The following is a 17,660-nucleotide window of genomic DNA, read 5'->3' as shown; positions in this document are numbered from 1 at the left end:
TAGATCTTCCTTAATTTCTTTCAGCAAAGTTTTATAATTTTCACTATGCATGTCTTTCACCTCCCTGCATCCCATGAGTTTTGGTATGTAGGGCTTTCATTTTCATTTATTTCTATGTATTTTCTAATTTCCCTTGTGATTTCTTCTTTGACCCATTGGTTGTTTAATAGTGTGTTGTTTAATTTCCACATATTTGTAAATTCCATTTTTCCCTCATTTATTGATTTTTAGTTTTATTTTGTTGTGGTTGGAGAAGATACTTCGTGATGATTTCAGTCTTTTTTAATTTATTGAGACTTACACACTGGAGAAGAATGTGTATTCTGCTGCTGTTGGGTATAGTGCTCTGTATATGTCTGTCAAGTCTAGTTCCTTTATAGTGTTGCTCAAGTCCTCTATCTCTTTACTGATATTCTGCATAGATGTTCTATCCATTACTGAAAGTGGCATAGTAAAGTCTCCAACGACTATTGTAGAATTGTCTATTTCCTCCTTCAATTCTGTCAAGGTTAGCTTCATATATTTGGGGGCCCTGTTGTTAGGTGTATATATTTTTAAAATTGTTATCTCTTCTTAATGAATTGACCCTTTTATCATTATGTAATATCCTTCTTTGTTTCTTATAATAGTTTTTGACTTAAAGTCTCTTCTGTCTGATATATAATGTAGCCACACCAGCTCTATTTTTGTTACTATTAGCATGGAGTATTTTTTTCCATCCTCTCACTTTCAACCTATTTGTGTCTTTGGATCTAATGTGGGACTCTTGTAGACAGCATATAGTTGAATAATTTTTTTTTAACAATTTTGTCCATCTCTGCCCTTTAATTGGAGAGTTTAATCCATTTTCATTTAAAGTAATTACTGATGAGGAAGGACTTAACTTCTGCCATTTTACTGTTTGTTTTCTGTGTGTCTTATCCTTGTTTCTTCTAATAGTGGCATTCTTTGCTAGATCCAAGAGAATATTTATTTATTTAGAAAGACGTTCCAAAGAAAGCTAAATGAAGAAAGTAGACTGTGATATAATATGTGCAGATTGGGGCCTTACTTGTAAATATGTATGGTTTATGAAAGAAAATAGGCGTGTTTATAGAAATATGTTTTTATATATCTATAAATCATCTATACATATATATTTATCTGTATGTAAAGAGAGATCAATATAGATGTATTAAAAAATCACTAGAATTTCATCCATTAAAATATATCCAGTAGTTACATTTGGTCATTAAAATATAGGTGATGTTTATATTTTTGTTTGTGATTTTTTAATGTGTATGTGTGTCTTAGCTATCTAGTGCTGCTATAACAGAAATACCACAAGTGAATGGCTTTACCAAAGAGAAATTCATTTCTTCACAGTAAAGTAGGCTAAAAGTCCAAATTCAGGACATCATCTCCAGGGGAAGGCTTTCTCTGTTGTCCTTTTCATCAATTTTCCCCCAGACTAGGAGCTGCTCCGCTCAGGGACCCCAGGTCCAAAGAACGCGCTCTGCTCCCGGCACTGCTTTCTTGGTGGTATGAGGTCCCCAACTCTCTGCTTTCTTCTTTTTCCTTTTATCTCTTGAAAGATAAAAGGTGGTACAGACCACAGCCCAGGGAAACTCCCTTTATGTTGGATCAAGGAAGTGACTTTAGTAAGAGTGTTATAATCCCACCCTAATTCTCTTTAACATAAAATTACAATCACAAAATGGAGGACAACCACACAATACTGGGAACCATAGCCCAGCCAAATTGATGCACGCTTTTTGTGGGAGACATAATTCAATCCATGACAATGTGTATATTCAGATATTTACATGTTCAACTTTTATAATGTTATTTAAAAAGTAACATATGTAAAGAGAAAAGACTATGAAAATATTTTTCAGCAATTGTGTTTATCTCTGGGTGGTGTTATTTCATACAATTTTTATTTTCTAAATCTCCTATAATTAGAATGAATTATTTTTAATCAGATCCCTGAAATCTTTTATGTTAGTAACTGTCTAAGGAACTACTTTTGTCTAGACAATGAGGTCTAAAACTCATTTTCTAAATTATTGCCAATTTTGAATTAGTAAATCTACACAATCATATTTTAAAGTCCAATTATTAGGTTTGTTGGATGCTGTTGAACTGGTTCCGACTCATCGCAACCCTATGTACAACAGAACAAAACACTGCCTGGTCCTGCACCATCTTTACAACCATTGCTATGTTTGAGCCCATTGTTGCAGCCACTGTGTCAACCCATCTCATTAAGGATCTTCCTTTTTTACACTGACCCTCTACTTTACCAAGCATGATGTCCTTCTCCAGGGACTGGTCCCTCCTGATAACATGTCCAAAGTATGTGAGACAAAATCTCACCATCCTCACTTATAAGGAACATTCTGGCTGTACTTCTTCCAAGACAGATTTGTTCATTTTTTTGGCAGTCCATGGTATAGTCCATATTCTTCCACCAACACCATTATTCAAAGCCATCAATTCTGCCGTGGTCTTTATTCATTGTCCAGCTTTCACATGCGTATGAGGCGATTGAAAACACTATGGATTGGGTCAGGTGCATTTTAGTCCTTAAAGTGACATATTTGCTTTTGAACACTTTAAAGAGGTCTTTTGCAGCAGATTTGCCCAGTGCAATGCCTCATTTGATTTCTTGACTGCGGCTTCCAAGGGTGTTGATTGTGGATCCAGATAAAATGAAATTCTTGACAACTTCAATCTTTTCTCCATTTATCATGATATTGTTTATTGGTCCAGTTGTGAGGATTTGTGTTTTCTTTATGTTGAGCTGTAATCCATACTGAAGGCTGTAGTCTTGGATCTACATCAGTAAGTGCTTCAAGTCCTCTTCACTTTCAGCAAGCAAGCTTGTGTCATATGAGTAACGCAGGTTGTTAACGAGTCTTCCTCCAATCCTGATGTCTCATTCTTCTTCATATAGTCCAGTTTATTGGATTATTTGCTCAGCGTACAGATGGAATAAATATAGTGAAAGGATACAACCCTGACTTTCCTGACTTTAAACCACACAGTATCCCCTTGTTCTGTTTGGACAATTGCCTCTTGATCTATGTACAGATTCCTCATGAACACAATTAAGTGTTCTGGAATTCCCATTCTTCACAATATTATCCATAATTTGTTATGATCCACACAGTCAAATGCCTTTGCATAGTCAATAAAACGCAGGTAAACATCTTTCTGGTATTCTCTGCTTTCAGCCAGGATCCATCTGACATCAGCAATGATATCCCTCATTCCACGCCGTCTTGTGCATCTGGCTTGAATTTCTGACAGTTCCCTGTCAATGTACTGCTGCAACTGCTTTTGAATGACCTTCAGCAAAATTTTACTTGTGTGTAATATTAATGATATTGTTTGATAATCATTCTGTTGGATCACCTGTCATGGGAATAGGCATATATATAGATCTCTTTCAGCCGGTTGGCCAGGTAGCTGTCTTCCAAATTTCTTGGCATAGACAAGTGAGCACTTCCAGCGCTGTATCCATTTGTTGAAACATCTCAGTTGATTTTTCGTCAATTCCCGAGCCTTGTTTTTTGCCAGTGTCTTCAGTGCAGCTTGGACTTCTTCCTTCAGTACCATCAGTTCCTGATCATATGCTACCTCCTGAAATGGTTGAATGTCAAGCAATTCTTTTTGGTATAGTGACCCCGTGTACTCCTTCCATCTTCTTTTGATGCTTCCTTCATCGTTTAATATTTTCCCCATAGAATCCTTCACTATTGCAACTCGAGGCTTGAGTTTTTTCTTCAGTTCTTTCAGTTTTAGAAATGTGAAGTATGTTCTTCCCTTTTGGTTTTCTAACTCCAGGTCTTTGCAATGTCATTATAATACTTTACTTTGTCTTCTCAAGCTGCCCTTTGAAATCTTTTGTTCGGCTCTTTTACTTCATCATTTCTTCCTTTCACTTTAGCTACTGGACGTTCAAGAGCAAGTTTCAGAGTCTCTTCTGACATCCGTTTTGGTCTTTTCTTTCCTTCCTGTCTTTTTAATGATCTCTTGCTTTCTTCATGTATGAAGTTTTTAATGTCATTCCACAACTTGTCTTCAGTCATTAGTATTCAATGTGTCAAATCTATTCTTGAAATAGTCTCTAAATTCAGGTGGGATATACTCAAGGTCGTACTTTGGCTGTGGTGGACTTGTTCTAATTTTCTTCAGCTTCAACTTGAACTTGCCTATGAGCAATTGATGGCTGTTCCACAGTTGGCCCCTGGCCTGGTTGTGACTGATGATACTGAGCTTTTCCATCGTCTCTTTCCACAGATGTAGTCAATTTGATTCTTGTGTATTCCATCTGGCAAGGTTCACATGTATAGTTGCCGTTTATGTTGGTGAGAAAAGTTATTTGCAATGAAGAAGTCATTGGTCTCACAAAATTCTATCATGGGATCTCCGGCATCATTTCTATCACCAAGGCCATCTTTTCCAACTACCAATCTTACTTTGTTTCGGACTTTCACATTTCAATCGCCAGTAATTATCAATGCATCTTGATTGCATGTTTGATCAATTTCAGACTGCAGACGTTGGTATCAATCTTCAGTTTCTTCATCTTTGGCCTTAGTGGTTAGTGCATAAGTTTGAATAATAGTTCTATTAACTAGTTTTCCTTTTAGGCATATGGATATTATCCTATCACTGACAGCGTTGTACTTCAGGATAGATCTTGAAATGTTCTTTTTGATGATGAATGTTCTTTTTGACAATGAATGCAGTGCTATTCTTCTTCAATTGTCATTCCCAGCATAGTAGACCATATGATTGTTCAATTCAAAAATGGCCAATACCAGTCCATTTCAGCTCGCTAAGGCCTAGGATATTGATGTTTATGCATTCCGTTTCATTTTTGACGACTTCCAATTTTCCTAGATTCACACTTCGTACAGTCCACTTTCCTATTATTAATGGATGTTTGCAGCTGTTTCTTCTCATTTTGAGTCATGCCACATCAACAAATGAAGGTCCCGAAAGCTTGACTCCATCCACATCATTAAGGTCAACTCTACTTTGAGGAGGCAGCTCTTCCCCAGTCATCTTTTGAGTGCCTTCCAACCTGAGAGGCTCATCGTACAGCACTGTATCAGATAATGTTCTCGTGCTATTCATAAGGTTTTCACTGGCTAATTTTTTTTGGAAGTAGACTGCCAGGTCCTTGTTCCTAGACTGTCTTAGTTTGGAAGCTCAGCTGAAACGTGTCCACCATGGGTGACCCTGCTGGTATTTGAATATTAGTGGCATAGCTTCCAGCATCACAGCAACATGCAAGCCCCCACAGTAAGACAAACTGACAGATGTGTGGAATTTAACCCACAGAGCACCCATGTATTTCTCTCTACTGAAGGAAACCTGTGAGGCCTTCACTTAATTTTGTAGTTTTTGTCTGAATTTTCTCTGAATGCTTGAGTTTCTGGAATGAGGGTGATCATTATCCCTATCTCATATGTTTGCTGCAAAGATTAAATAAGTTAGCAGGTTTGCAAGTGTTTCGCATATATTAGACACCTAAAACACTGCTGTTTGAGATATAAGGGAAGTTCTGATTTTAGTTGTTCACTTTTTTCTTTTAGACTTATGTGAAGATTTATAAAATGAACTCTAGGATGAACCTAAGGTTAGCTATCAACATCTTGGTAGCTTAAAGGCTAGGAATTATATATTTTTCTTTATTTATTAGATAGGCTCTTGGTAAGTTATATTTAAATGGAATTTTTGAAAAACACTATTATTTTCAATGCTCATCTGTGACTATGTTTATATTTTTGTATTTACTCAGGGAGAAAGAGAGGCAGACCTAGGAAACATTTAACTCAGAGAAATAAAGCCCCACTAAAAAGAGGCCGACCAAGAGGTAAAGAAGAAAAGACAAACACACTTTCAGTAGCTAAACACATAAATTTCTGTGCTTTACTCTGATTTTTAGTAATAAATCCATTTCCTTAACTGCTATATGTAGCTGTACTAACTGCTGAGAAATGTATCAAGTTTAGTGAATTTTGACAACGTGTCGGGAAGAGAAAGATGATAGTACCACAGGCAAGTAACTTGGTGATGGATCTGCAGCCAGACCCCAGTGTCCAGGGGCCACAGTAGGGCTGCCTCCACTGAGCTGATAACTTTGAGGCAGGAAATAGTCCGTTGCCATGTAAAGGTATGACCTACAAGTTGTTTAGCTGACCTGCCTCTTGCTACACAGAGAACCACAGGTTGCACGCCAAGGGTTGCCCAGAGTAATAGTCGGGTTTATGTCCTAAAACTTCCTCTTTGAGTGGGCTTGGACCCATCACTTGAATTCTTTTGTGTCAGTTTCCTCATCTGTAAAGGAAGGGGGGGAATAAAACCAAGAGTACTTCTCTGCCAATCCCAGTTCTAATACTCTGTCTACCTGAAAACTGATCTCAGGACCATGGAGAGCTCTCCTTCCACCATCATGACAAGAAAGCGCAGCCTCTGCAACTTTGACTGAAAGGGCAGGGGCAGTTGCTTGTCCTCCAGGAGTGAGACCTTTTACTCTCACTCTGTCCCTGAAATTGGGTCCTAAGTACCCCACTCCCTGTGCAATTTGATGATGATTCTAGAGCTCCCTGAGCCCCTTTTTCCGCCATAGACAAAGCAGAGGTAAAGGAGAAATAAAGTGGAGAACAAAAAGAGAAGGTAGGTACTAGACGCCATCTCCTTTGTCCGATCGTTCTCCTGCTCAAACGGAGAGTCTAGTCGGTGCTCAAATGGGGAGATACAAGAACAGTCTCTGACATTGTCTCTATCTATCTATCTGCAGTAAGATAGTCTAGCTGGAACGCTCCCTTTACAACGGTGACAGCAGCTGTCTTTCATTGTCATGTAGGAATCAATGGGGTCAAAGAGATTAGGAGTTAAGAGAGTTTTATTGAAGCTGATTTCTCGGCTAAAGCATTCTGTTCTCTGTGAGATTTGGGAAGTGGAATTGGGGAAGACATTCTGTGGTTATGTATCATAAATGCCACTAGGAAGAAAGATTTTGTGACTCGAGATTGGTGGAACCAAGCTTCCTAAGAATCATTATGTCTTTATAGGAATGACCTCAACAGGAGAGGACAGAGGTGTGTACAATTGTAAAATGAAACAGAATGAATAAATCTTCTTTTTTAGGTTCAAGAAAGCACGCAGATGAAACTGTGGATTTTCACTCTCCTTTCCTTCCTGTGACCTGTGGTAAGGTGAAGGGGACATTATGTAAGAAGAAATTGGAACAAGGTGGGTTCCACGGTCTTTTGTAATTTGCAGCTCCTATCTGAAGGAATCACAGAAGTAAAGCAATTACCCATGTGAACTTCACAGTGTTAAAGGAATTGGGCCCCAAGTTTGGTTTCAGAAAAGGAGGAAGGGATCCCTAAGGTAACATTTTCACACTTTAAAAAATCCCACCTATTACGTGCATACTCCCACATGGAAGTACCCATGGGATGCCCAGAGAACCAAAGACAAGTGCAGGAACTTCAATCCATAGATGGAAAATGTCACCGATTTTACTCTGAATCAGACAGAGAAGGGAAGAGGCCCTCAACCTCCACCTTTATAACCTCTGTCCCCTCTGGATGATCGCCACCACAACTGGTGCTTTATGTAGTGAGATCACAGTATTTAAAATAAGAAAGTCTGAGTCTCAGCCTCGGCTATTCCAAGAATTACTGTTTCTTTCTGGATAGAGAAAGGGACTTCTCTTGGCCTGAAATTACTCATCTAGAAAAGAATACATAATAACTAAAAGCCTACCTCATGGTGTAGATATGAGAATTAATATACATATTGATGGGAAATGTTTTGTGTTTGAAAATTCTAAAACTTTTCTAAAAGTATCTGTTATAATGGACTTTATCTAAGACCTCTCTTCCTTAATATGGCTGTTTGGACATTAATAAATGTTTGCCCTATGACTGCCTTTTTTTTTTTTTTTTAATTGTGGTGAATGTATACAGGCAGTCCCCAGGTTACAAAAGTCTGACTTACGTACAATTTATAGTTACAAACCAACCCCCGTAAAGCCTACTATGTTAAAAATTTGAGGATCATGCAATAGTTTGTTCTGCTGCAAAAGACCTCTTTAAAGTGTTAAAAAGCAAGATGTCACCTTGAGGACTAAGGTGCGCCTGACCCAATCCATGGTATTTTCAATTGCCTTATATGCATGTGAAAGCTGGACAATGAATAAAGAAGACTGAAGAATTGATACCTTTGAATTATGGTGTTGGCGAAGAATATTGAATATACTATGGGCTGCCAGAAGAAACAAAAAATCTATCTTGGAAGAAGTACAGCCAGAATGCTCCTTAGACGCAAGGATGGTGAGACTTTGTCTCATGTACTTTGAAAATGTTATCAAGAGGGACCAGTCCCTGGAGAAGGTTATCATGCTAGGTAAAGTAGAGGGTCATCGAAAAAGAGGAAGACCCTTACTCAACAAGATGGGTCTTCACAGTGGCTGCAACAATGGCCTCAAACATAGCAACAATCATTCTGTTGTACACAGGGTTGCTATGATTCGGAACTGACTTGGTGGCACCTAACAATGACGCAATGATTTGTACCAAGAAACGGGAGCTACTTCTCAACTACATCGAAACATTATTATTAATGTATTATTATGTTAAAGATGTTTTAGTGCATCTGGAAGTGTTTCTTCAATGTTTTTATGCATAGACAGGTACACTCTATACTATATACTAAGACAAACATTTAACTAACTGATGTTAGATGTTAATCGTACCTAACTGTTCCGACTTATGTACAAATTCGATTTAAAGACAGACTTAGGAACGGAACTCATTCGTAAGCCAGGGACCGCCTGTATATATATGTGTGTGTATATATGTATATATGTGTATATATATGTGTGTGTGTGTATAGTATGGGTATGTGTATATGTATATAACCAAAAATTTGCCATATCTGCATTTTTACATGTACAACTCAGTGAAATTTATTACGTTCATCATGCTGTGCAACCATCACCATTTTCCATCACCCTTAATGCCCCCCAAGCAATGACTCCTCCTTTCTCCCTCTCTCCCACCCCTAGTAACCATTAACAGACTTTAGTTTCCATATATGTTTGCCTATTCTATATATTTCATATAAATGAGATCATAAAATATTTGTCCTTTTGTGACTCAGCATAATGTTTTCAAGGTTCATCCATGTTGTAGCACATATCAGGGTTTCATTTCTCTTTACAGCAGAGTAATATTCCATTGTATGTATGTGTCACATTTTGTTTACCCATTCATCTGTTGATAGGCACTTGGGTTGTTTCCACCTTTTGGCTATTGTGAATAGTATTGCAGTGAATATTGGTGTACATGCATCTGTTTGTATTCTTGGTTGCAATTCTTTTGGGTATATACCTAGGAGCAGAATTGCTGGGTTGCATGATAATTTTATGTTTAATGTTTTGACGAACCTCCAAATTGCTTTCCACAGTGGTCGTACCATTTTACTGTCCCACCAGCAATGGATGAGGGTTCCAATTTCTACACATCCATCTTTTTTTGAAACAGCTTTATTAAGAGATAATTTACGTACCCTATAATTTGCCCACTTTAAAGTATACAATTTATTAGTTTTTGTACATACTCACAGGGTTGTACAACCATCGTTACAATCTACTTTTAGAACATTTTTGTCTCCTGTTAAAAAAAAAAAAAAACCATGCCCATTAGCAATCAATCCCCATTCCCACCTCACCCTGTCTGCCAGCCTGAAGCAACAACTAATCTATTTTCTTCTGTACAGATTTGCCTATTCTGAACATTTGATATAAATGGAATCATATAATATATGATCTTTTGTGACTTGCTTCTTTCACTTAGCATGATGATTTCAAGGTTCATCCATGTTATGTGGCATGAATCAGTATTCCATCCCTTTTTCTTGCCAAATAATATAATATTCCATTGTATGGATAATACCACATTTGTTTGTCCTTTCATCAGTTGAAGGACATTTGGGTTGTTACCACTTTTTGGCTATTATGAATAGTGCTGTGATAAACGTACATGTACGAGTTTTTGTGGAACATATGTTTTCACTTCCCCTTGGGTACATACCTAGGAGTGAAATTGCTGGATTATATAATAACTGTTTAATTGTTTTTTGAGGAACTACCAAACTGTTTTCCACAGTGGCTGCACCACTTTACATTCCCACGGGCAGTGAATGAGGGTTCCAGTTTCTCCACATCCTCACCAACGTTTGTTATTGTCTGTCTCCATGATTATGACCATCTTAGTGGATGTGAAGTGGTATCTTATTGTGGTTTTGATTTGCATTTCTCTAATGACTAATGATACTCAGCATATGAGTGTCTTTTATGTATGTTAACTTTTCTGCTGGATAACATTTCATAATTATTTAATATTGGCTACCCATGAAATCAAGGAGCCCTGGTAATGCAGTGGTTAAGCGCTCAGCTGCTAACCAAAAGGTTGACTGTTCAAACCCACCGGCCGTTCCACAAGACAAAGACGTGGCAGTGAGCTTCCATAAAGATTACAGCCTTGGAAAACCTATGGCGCAATTCTACTATATCCTACAGGGTCACTATGAGTCGGCATTGACTAGACAGCAATGGTTTTTATCCATGAAATCATGGATGGGAAAATCTCTGCTCGATACTGACAACAAACTGAATGAAAAGTAATATAGCAGAGGATGCAGATGTTTCTATGGTGACATTCTGAGCTTCAGGGCATCCACCTAAGATCTTAGTCATATAACCCAAAAGGCAATTCTGGATTCTGCCTTCACATTAGCCCCCGGGCCCAGCTGGAGACTCTGGCTGGTTCTCTATCCCCAGAATTCAGTAGCAAATTGAAATCCTCCCATCCTTTAGAAACACCTAGTCTTCCCTCCTAAATGATTTTGAAATACTTTTAAAAGGTTTGTTTTGGTAGTAATTTTCACCTTTTTCAAGCATAGAAGTCAAAGAAATGTGCAGACATAGCAGGAATCTGCTTTGAGGGGAATTTCAGGATAGGTTTGGGTCCCTGTAAGTCTAAGAGGGGAGGACAGACCCTCCTGCTATTGATCTTGAGCCCAAATTGGTTGACTCCAGATCCATTGTGATGGGAGCCCCAGTCTGAGCTCTGGGGACAAAGATCTCAGGATCGACTTACCCTCGTCTTACAGGAGTCTCGGAAAAGTGTATACAGCATGAGGATGGAAACTGGTTCACCCCCAGGGAATTTGAAATCCAAGGAGGTTATACAAGATCAAAGAATTGGAAGATGAGTGTGCGCTGTGGAGGACGGCCCCTACGGTGGCTGATAAAGGTATTCCAGTGACAAGGGGCAGAAGTTGTGCCCTGCCTTATATCCTAATAAAAAGGTCACATTTACTTACCAAATATTTGTTGCATTATAGCTAAAGCCCTGATTCCCTGAGTTTCTCCCCTCATTTGGAACAGAGGGACCCCACATTCATAACCATAGTATAGTCCAGCACATCAATATTGTAAGAGGACCCCCTCAAGAAAAGATACGGAAGCTCAGAGGAGGGAAAGTCATCCTGACTTGGGTGCATGCAGACAACTTTATGCACTAAAAGAAAGAAGAGTTGACAGCATGAAAACCAGAGCCAAGATCAGGTTGGCTCTGTAGGCTTAGGTAGATAGGTTATGTACAACAGGGCATGGTCTATCAGTGGGGTTATGAGTTTAAACTCATAATCTAGACAGCAGAGAACGAGTGAAGTCTGCTGAGGAGGGAGATGATGTATTTAAAACATTAGATAGCCACAGAGTCTTGGAACAACTTTATGTCTTTCTGCCAACAAAACCCATACGCAACCTACAATGCTTACCTCCAGTGTCACCCTCTCTGAATACTCCCTGACTGACCTGGCCCTGGTCATCCTTTTCCAGGGCTCCCTGAGCCTGTTATTAGAAATCTTCTTACACTGTTTCATCATTATCCATCTATACATCCACTTTGCTCTCTAGACTCATCAAGCGTTTATCCATCTTCGTATGCGCAAGGATGATCATAGTATCTGACACCCAGTAGCCATGCAAAAGTGTGCGTTGCTTGAATAGCCCTAGTATATAGATTCAAGCCAAAGTGACACTGGTGGGAATGGAAAAGAGGTGATGGGTATAAAAGAGATTGTGAAGGAAAAACGTTCAGGACTTGGGAATGAAGCATAAGGGAAAGGAAAAACGTTCTAGAAATGATTTTCCAGCTACCATCAGTTGAAGTCTAGTAGAGGAACCGGTGAGGAGAGGGAGATGGTTTCTCATGTAGACACCTCGGGTTTGAGCTGGCAGTGGGTCACACAGGTAAAAATATTTGGGAGGAGGTCGGAAATGCCAGACTCACAAAGCAGAAACAAAGACTAACCACATACTGGGATCTTTTTGTCTATCAGGAAGAGTTTCTACCTGATCCTCCAAGAACATATCACAGGAGAAAAAAGGTGATTATTACATAACTTTATACAAGTTCTCATCATATAACTGATTTTACATGTACAAAATTTATTTTATGGTTTCTCAATTTGGCAATATTAAGCTCCTTTTCTTTTTCTGTTTTTGGTGTGTGTCTTCAGAGTTATTACTTTGAACTATGTTACATATAAGGCCAGGTGTTCTTTGGATGTTAAACCGTTTGAGATGGAGATGGTGATAAGCCATCAAAATAAACATCATGGATGTGTTTTAGCAACAAAAGCAAATGTCATAAGGGTGTCAAAGTTGGGAAAGCAAGCATGATTATGGAATACCTAAAAGCATTCCAAGATAATGTGATAGGATCATCTTGAACCCATATTTTTTCACTAACGTTACTGTTTTCTAACTTTAATGAAATGTGATGCTGCTAAAGTTTCCTCACATTCAGATTACCTCAGTCTAGTAGACAGTTCAGCCTGGGACAGTATGAAACCATATAGAGCAGGGGATGGAACTTGCATTGGGCTAAACTGTGATACTTTGGCACTGTTTATTCTTCCAGTAGATACATGGAGCCCTGGTGGCACAGTGATTAAGAGCTCGACTGCTAACCAAGAGTTCGAATCCACCAGCTGCTGCTTGGAAACCCTATGGGGCAGTTCAGCTCTGTCCTATAGGGTCGCTATGGGTTGGAATTGACTCAAGGACAATGGGTAATAGATACAGAGGTCTATAAAAACAGATATGGAATAAAGAATAGACTGGCTTGAATCCCTTGAAGAGATGGGTGTTCAGATAAATGGTGGATGCAACAATCACATTCAACGTTGTCACTCAACCATTCTCTCTTTTCAACAGAAAAGATTGGAGCCTCACAACAATGACTTAGTTGACCCTTATGTAAGTACTAACTCCCTAACCAACAGAGGGACACGTTAAATTTTCACAGGATAAGTTGGAGGTGTGCTTCAAGAGTCCAAGAGGAGATGTTGGGTGGACATAGGGAGGTGCATGAATGCAGAGGAGAAGCTGAACATCCGGGAGCTGTAGACATAAAGATGTAACTGAAGCTACGAGAGTGACTCTGATCATATGGGGGAGTTAAGGAGTTAAGGACAGAAACCTGAGGAATTTTGTCCTTTGAAGTTTGTATGGGGGAGGAAGACCCAGAAAGGAAACATACAGCAGCAAAGCTGATAGAGTAAACCCAGGGAGTGATGGCATAGAACCAGATGTGTTTGGAGAAGAATAGTCCATGGCAGAGAATGGTGGGCACTGTCATCCCTGCCACCTTCTGCTCCTCAACTTTCCAGTTTCCTTTCACCCACTGCTCATCAGTGAGTGGGTCAGTCTCCGAGTCTGTCTCATATCGGGTTCCCAAGATAGTCACAAGAGGTAGAAACTTCTCCAACAACTGTGACATAGACAACGTGTTTCTATCTGGGGTTAGAGCTACCCACCAGTTGTTCTTAAGCTGTCTCCACTCGATCACAGAAGGTGGACCAGGAAAGCAGTACCTGCACACTTGTCACTCAGATATTTGCTGATCCACATGTTAATACTAATTATCATGAACTAAACCACTGGGGCCTCCCTTGCACCCAAATGCCTGGTCACTGACCAGGTTTTTGGCATAAATAGTGTCTATGTATCGCTCTCTTTATAATTGGTCTGTAAACTCTGTTTTCATATAATGAACAGAAAGTAGTGCTTCCTAAGAAATTTAATCCATCATATTAAATTCTCAGTAAATCACTCTTCCATGAGCCAATTTAGTCATTGTGCTATAGGCCAATGGATGTAACAGGTTATTTCAGGATACTATTTTATCTGCAGGGTAAATAACATTATTCAGAGCCATATACAGTTCTCATCTTATGTTGCTGTTTATCATTCCGTGTTAGGATCTCTGGTTCTATAAGCAGACCTTTTCTGGTCTGACACACAGACCCCTCCTCCTAAACTTCACTGCAGACCAGAATGTCTTCTCTGGAATCTCCAGTGTTGTTCCTTCATGTCTCAGGGAGAAGCATGTACGTGTCCATGCTGTGCATGCAAAGGCAATGTATTTTAGATTCCCACTGTGTTGGCCTTCGAGGCTTTGCCAATCTCAGTGATGTGGGCATTATTTCACATTCCAGCCGGGAAACTCAGATGACTGTGAGGTATGCCGGAAAAGGGGAAAGCTGTTCTGCTGTGACACTTGTTCGAGATCCTATCATGAGGAATGTCACATCCCACCTGTGGAAGTTGAGAGGTTAGTAAGACGCAGTCCCCGTTCCCTCCCCTCTTAATAGGGACCCCTCCTCCTGCTGTGAACACTCACGTTGCAGAGTTCCTGCTTGTGTCTAGATGGGGAAGGAGCAGGATCCTAGGGTACTGGGATCCAGAAGTGTGATCCAGAGCTGTTTAATGGGGCTGGCTCAAGAGCTTACTGCTCTTTGTGTATCAAAGACACCTCCTCTGTGACTCTGAAGACAGTAACTGGGCCCCTTTGCCTTCATCCTGTTATTGTCCTTTCCTAGACATTTTGCAGCGTGGACTCTTGTCCAAAAGATTTGGGACAGAAAAGTCCTGTTGTTTGTGTTCTGTGCTTATTCAGAAAACTCAGGAAGCATCACCCAGCGCCTGTATTTCACCCTGGTCCCGTTAGGTAGATGAAGGCCCAAGTCCTCCAGGGGTTAATGTCCACTTTCTGTTAACTCAGGCCTTGCAGGCAGGGATCCTTGTGCACCCAGCAGCTTAGACAGGGAAAGAAGAGACCATCACTCACCGTGACACCACCCACTGCGGGCTGACACCCCTGGTACTACCACCAAAGGAGGGGGTCATTGGCATGAGGCCGCACATGGGGGTCTAAATTCTCTAAGAGGTGTCAGTCCACTGCTGAGCCTATTGCCCAGTGGCAGACATGGGGACTTGCCCCTTGCTCATTTTATGCCTGATCTCCCAGGACCCCATGGAGCTGCATCTTCTGCAAGATGAAGGATTCTTCAGGAAACGAACAGTGTCAACAGGAGGCTGAGATCCTGGAGAGGGAGATGTTGCCTGAGGAACAGTTGGTGAGTCAACTGCAAGCCCCAAGCCTTCTCCTTTCCCTTCACACGTGAGAAGCACAACCATGCAAAGCACCCAAAGGGAGTATGTTCTTCTAAGCCATGCCTCAATCACATGGTTTTAACAACAAGCCTTGTTTTCAAGCCATTACTTGTCCATTTCCAAGAGCCACGCATGCTTGGGGAGCCTTCTGGATGACTGGTTTGAGTCATGGGTTCTGTCTGGGCATGGGTCAGGCTCATTCTTCCAAGCTGCTTTTCGTTTATAACCTCCTCCTTTTGCAGAAATGTGAGTTCCTCCTTTTGAAGGTCTATTGCTGTTCAGAGAGCTCCTTTTTTGCCAACATCCCATATTATTATTATGTAAGTAACAACAACAACAAGCCATGATTACTGACCACTGGTGGGTCACATGTCCTTGAAACTGTCATTGGTGGGATTTATGAGCTGAATCCCATGGGAGTGAGAGAGCGAACTGCCATTGTCTTTACCTTGTGGTATTTTAGTTGGATTTGATGGGAATCCTTAGAAGGTAGACACTGAACTATGCTAATAGTGCTACCTTTGGCATTTTTGTCCCCAGAATAGAGAAGATTCTCAGGTCCTAAAGGAACCCATGTGGTTGAACAAAATCAAGAAGAGGCTGAATGAGAAGGGTTACCACCAAGTTGGGGGCTTCGTGCAGGACATGCGCCTCATCTTTCAGAACCACAGAGCATCCTACAAGGTGGGTGGCTTTCCCTGCTTCCACTTCCTTTCCTTTGTATGGAGCCACTCTGTCCCCTTTTTCTGGCACCTGGGAACTTCACAGCTTCCCTTATGCTGTAGCAAACCTACATAAGCAAGGATTCCGGAAGTGAACGGCTTTTTCAGGTCAGGGCCTAAGCTCATTGTGGCAAAGTGACAGTGAGCCAGCTGGTTTCACTGCAACCTGAAGCCCGGGTCTCTGAGAGCTCCTTCTGCTCTGCAGAGGTGACTGGAGCCCATAGAGGACAGTAGAGGACATCCTGCTCCTGCACATAAGGAGAGGAGAATGGGATTTTAAAGTCAGAGTGTGCTTCTTCTCTCCCCCTAAATACACTGCATCAGACTTCTCAGAGCTCTCCAAGCCCAGATTCTGTTACATGTGAACTTTCCAGTGATGGTCCCTATAGTTACAGGGCTCACCTGAGGAATCGATGTGACTGTGGGAAAAGGAAGAGGCCATAGATTTTATTTTAGATACTTCTGTACTGCCTGAATTGTTACAGAGAACAGATTATTTTAATAATTCTCACTAAAATAAGTAAATAATAGGCCTCAAGTGCAGTCTCGTTAACGGGAAATATTCATACTCTCAGAACAGCAGTTACTTTTAGCCCGATGAGTGTTTGAGGTTAACCTAATGTAACTCTCAGTTAACACTTAGGGTGTTTAACAGGAGGGTTCTGATCATTCTGAATTGGAGGGTGTCTAAGGACCCTAACAATAAGTTTCATTATTTTTGTCTTTTTTATTTTTTTCAGTACAAGGACTTTGGCCAAATGGGACTTAGGCTGGAGGCTGAATTTGAGAAGAATTTCAAGGAAGTATTTGCTCTTCAGGAAACAAATGAGAAGAGTTCACTGGTGTAATGAATAATGTAGATGCCCTGGCCAAATGCTCTTTTCTGGGCAGGTCTTCCCATCCACTGCTGCTCTGAGTGTTGACCAGCTGCTGACGCTACCCCTCCCAGAACTGCCCTGGGCCAAAGGGAATCAGCTTCATCTGGAGGTTATGCCCCCTTGCTTCATGGTGGAACCAGTGATGTGGTGTGATCCATGCTCCTGTGCACCCCGTGAAATAAGGCTGGTTCAGTCTCCAGATGCAGCCACATTCTTGCTTAGCTTTTCCCTGCTACCCTATTGTGCTTTCTTCTTGCCCCATCTGAGAGAACTCTCATAATAAATCACTTGTTTAAGATACTTCATCTCACTCTCTGCTTCTAGGGAACCCAACCGAGGAGAGTTAGTACCAGAAATGGTCCTAGAAAGCACACTCTTAGAATGGGATTCTGGAATAGAATCACTCTCTAGCCAGACAGTGGTGGGGGACTGTTGATAGTCCCTGGGGTGCTATAATAGTAACAATTGCCAAGAATTGTACCTGTAGTAAATTAGATGAGCTATAGGTGAAGGGGATAA

General features: G+C 40.5%; 1 protein-coding gene across 3 annotated transcripts in view; it reads left to right on the top strand.

Moving 5' to 3' along the window:
* LOC101360288 (nuclear body protein SP140-like protein) overlaps positions 1-17,441 on the top strand; it is a 37,101-nt gene extending 19,660 nt beyond the window's left edge. Inside the window, exons 7-16 of one of the 3 annotated variants that reach the window (XM_023724478.1) lie at positions 5,798-5,872; positions 7,150-7,254; positions 11,185-11,327; positions 12,421-12,468; positions 13,301-13,342; positions 14,584-14,699; positions 15,396-15,504; positions 15,784-15,861; positions 16,082-16,225; positions 17,004-17,441. In XM_023724478.1, the coding sequence (XP_023580246.1) occupies positions 5,798-5,872; positions 7,150-7,254; positions 11,185-11,327; positions 12,421-12,468; positions 13,301-13,342; positions 14,584-14,699; positions 15,396-15,504; positions 15,784-15,861; positions 16,082-16,225; positions 17,004-17,111 (968 nt within the window). In that variant the 3' untranslated portion in view covers positions 17,112-17,441. The remainder of the gene's footprint in view (positions 1-5,797; positions 5,873-7,149; positions 7,255-11,184; positions 11,328-12,420; positions 12,469-13,300; positions 13,343-14,583; positions 14,700-15,395; positions 15,505-15,783; positions 15,862-16,081; positions 16,226-17,003) is intronic. The other 2 variants (XM_023724479.1, XM_023724480.1) reach the window with 2 other exon arrangements.
* The last annotated feature ends 219 nt before the right edge of the window (positions 17,442-17,660 follow it).

Source organism: Trichechus manatus, unplaced genomic scaffold (genome assembly GCF_000243295.1).
Source record: "Trichechus manatus latirostris isolate Lorelei unplaced genomic scaffold, TriManLat1.0 scaffold00249, whole genome shotgun sequence".
NCBI lineage: Eukaryota > Metazoa > Chordata > Mammalia > Sirenia > Trichechidae > Trichechus > Trichechus manatus.
This window is presented reverse-complemented; position numbering and strand designations above follow the sequence as displayed.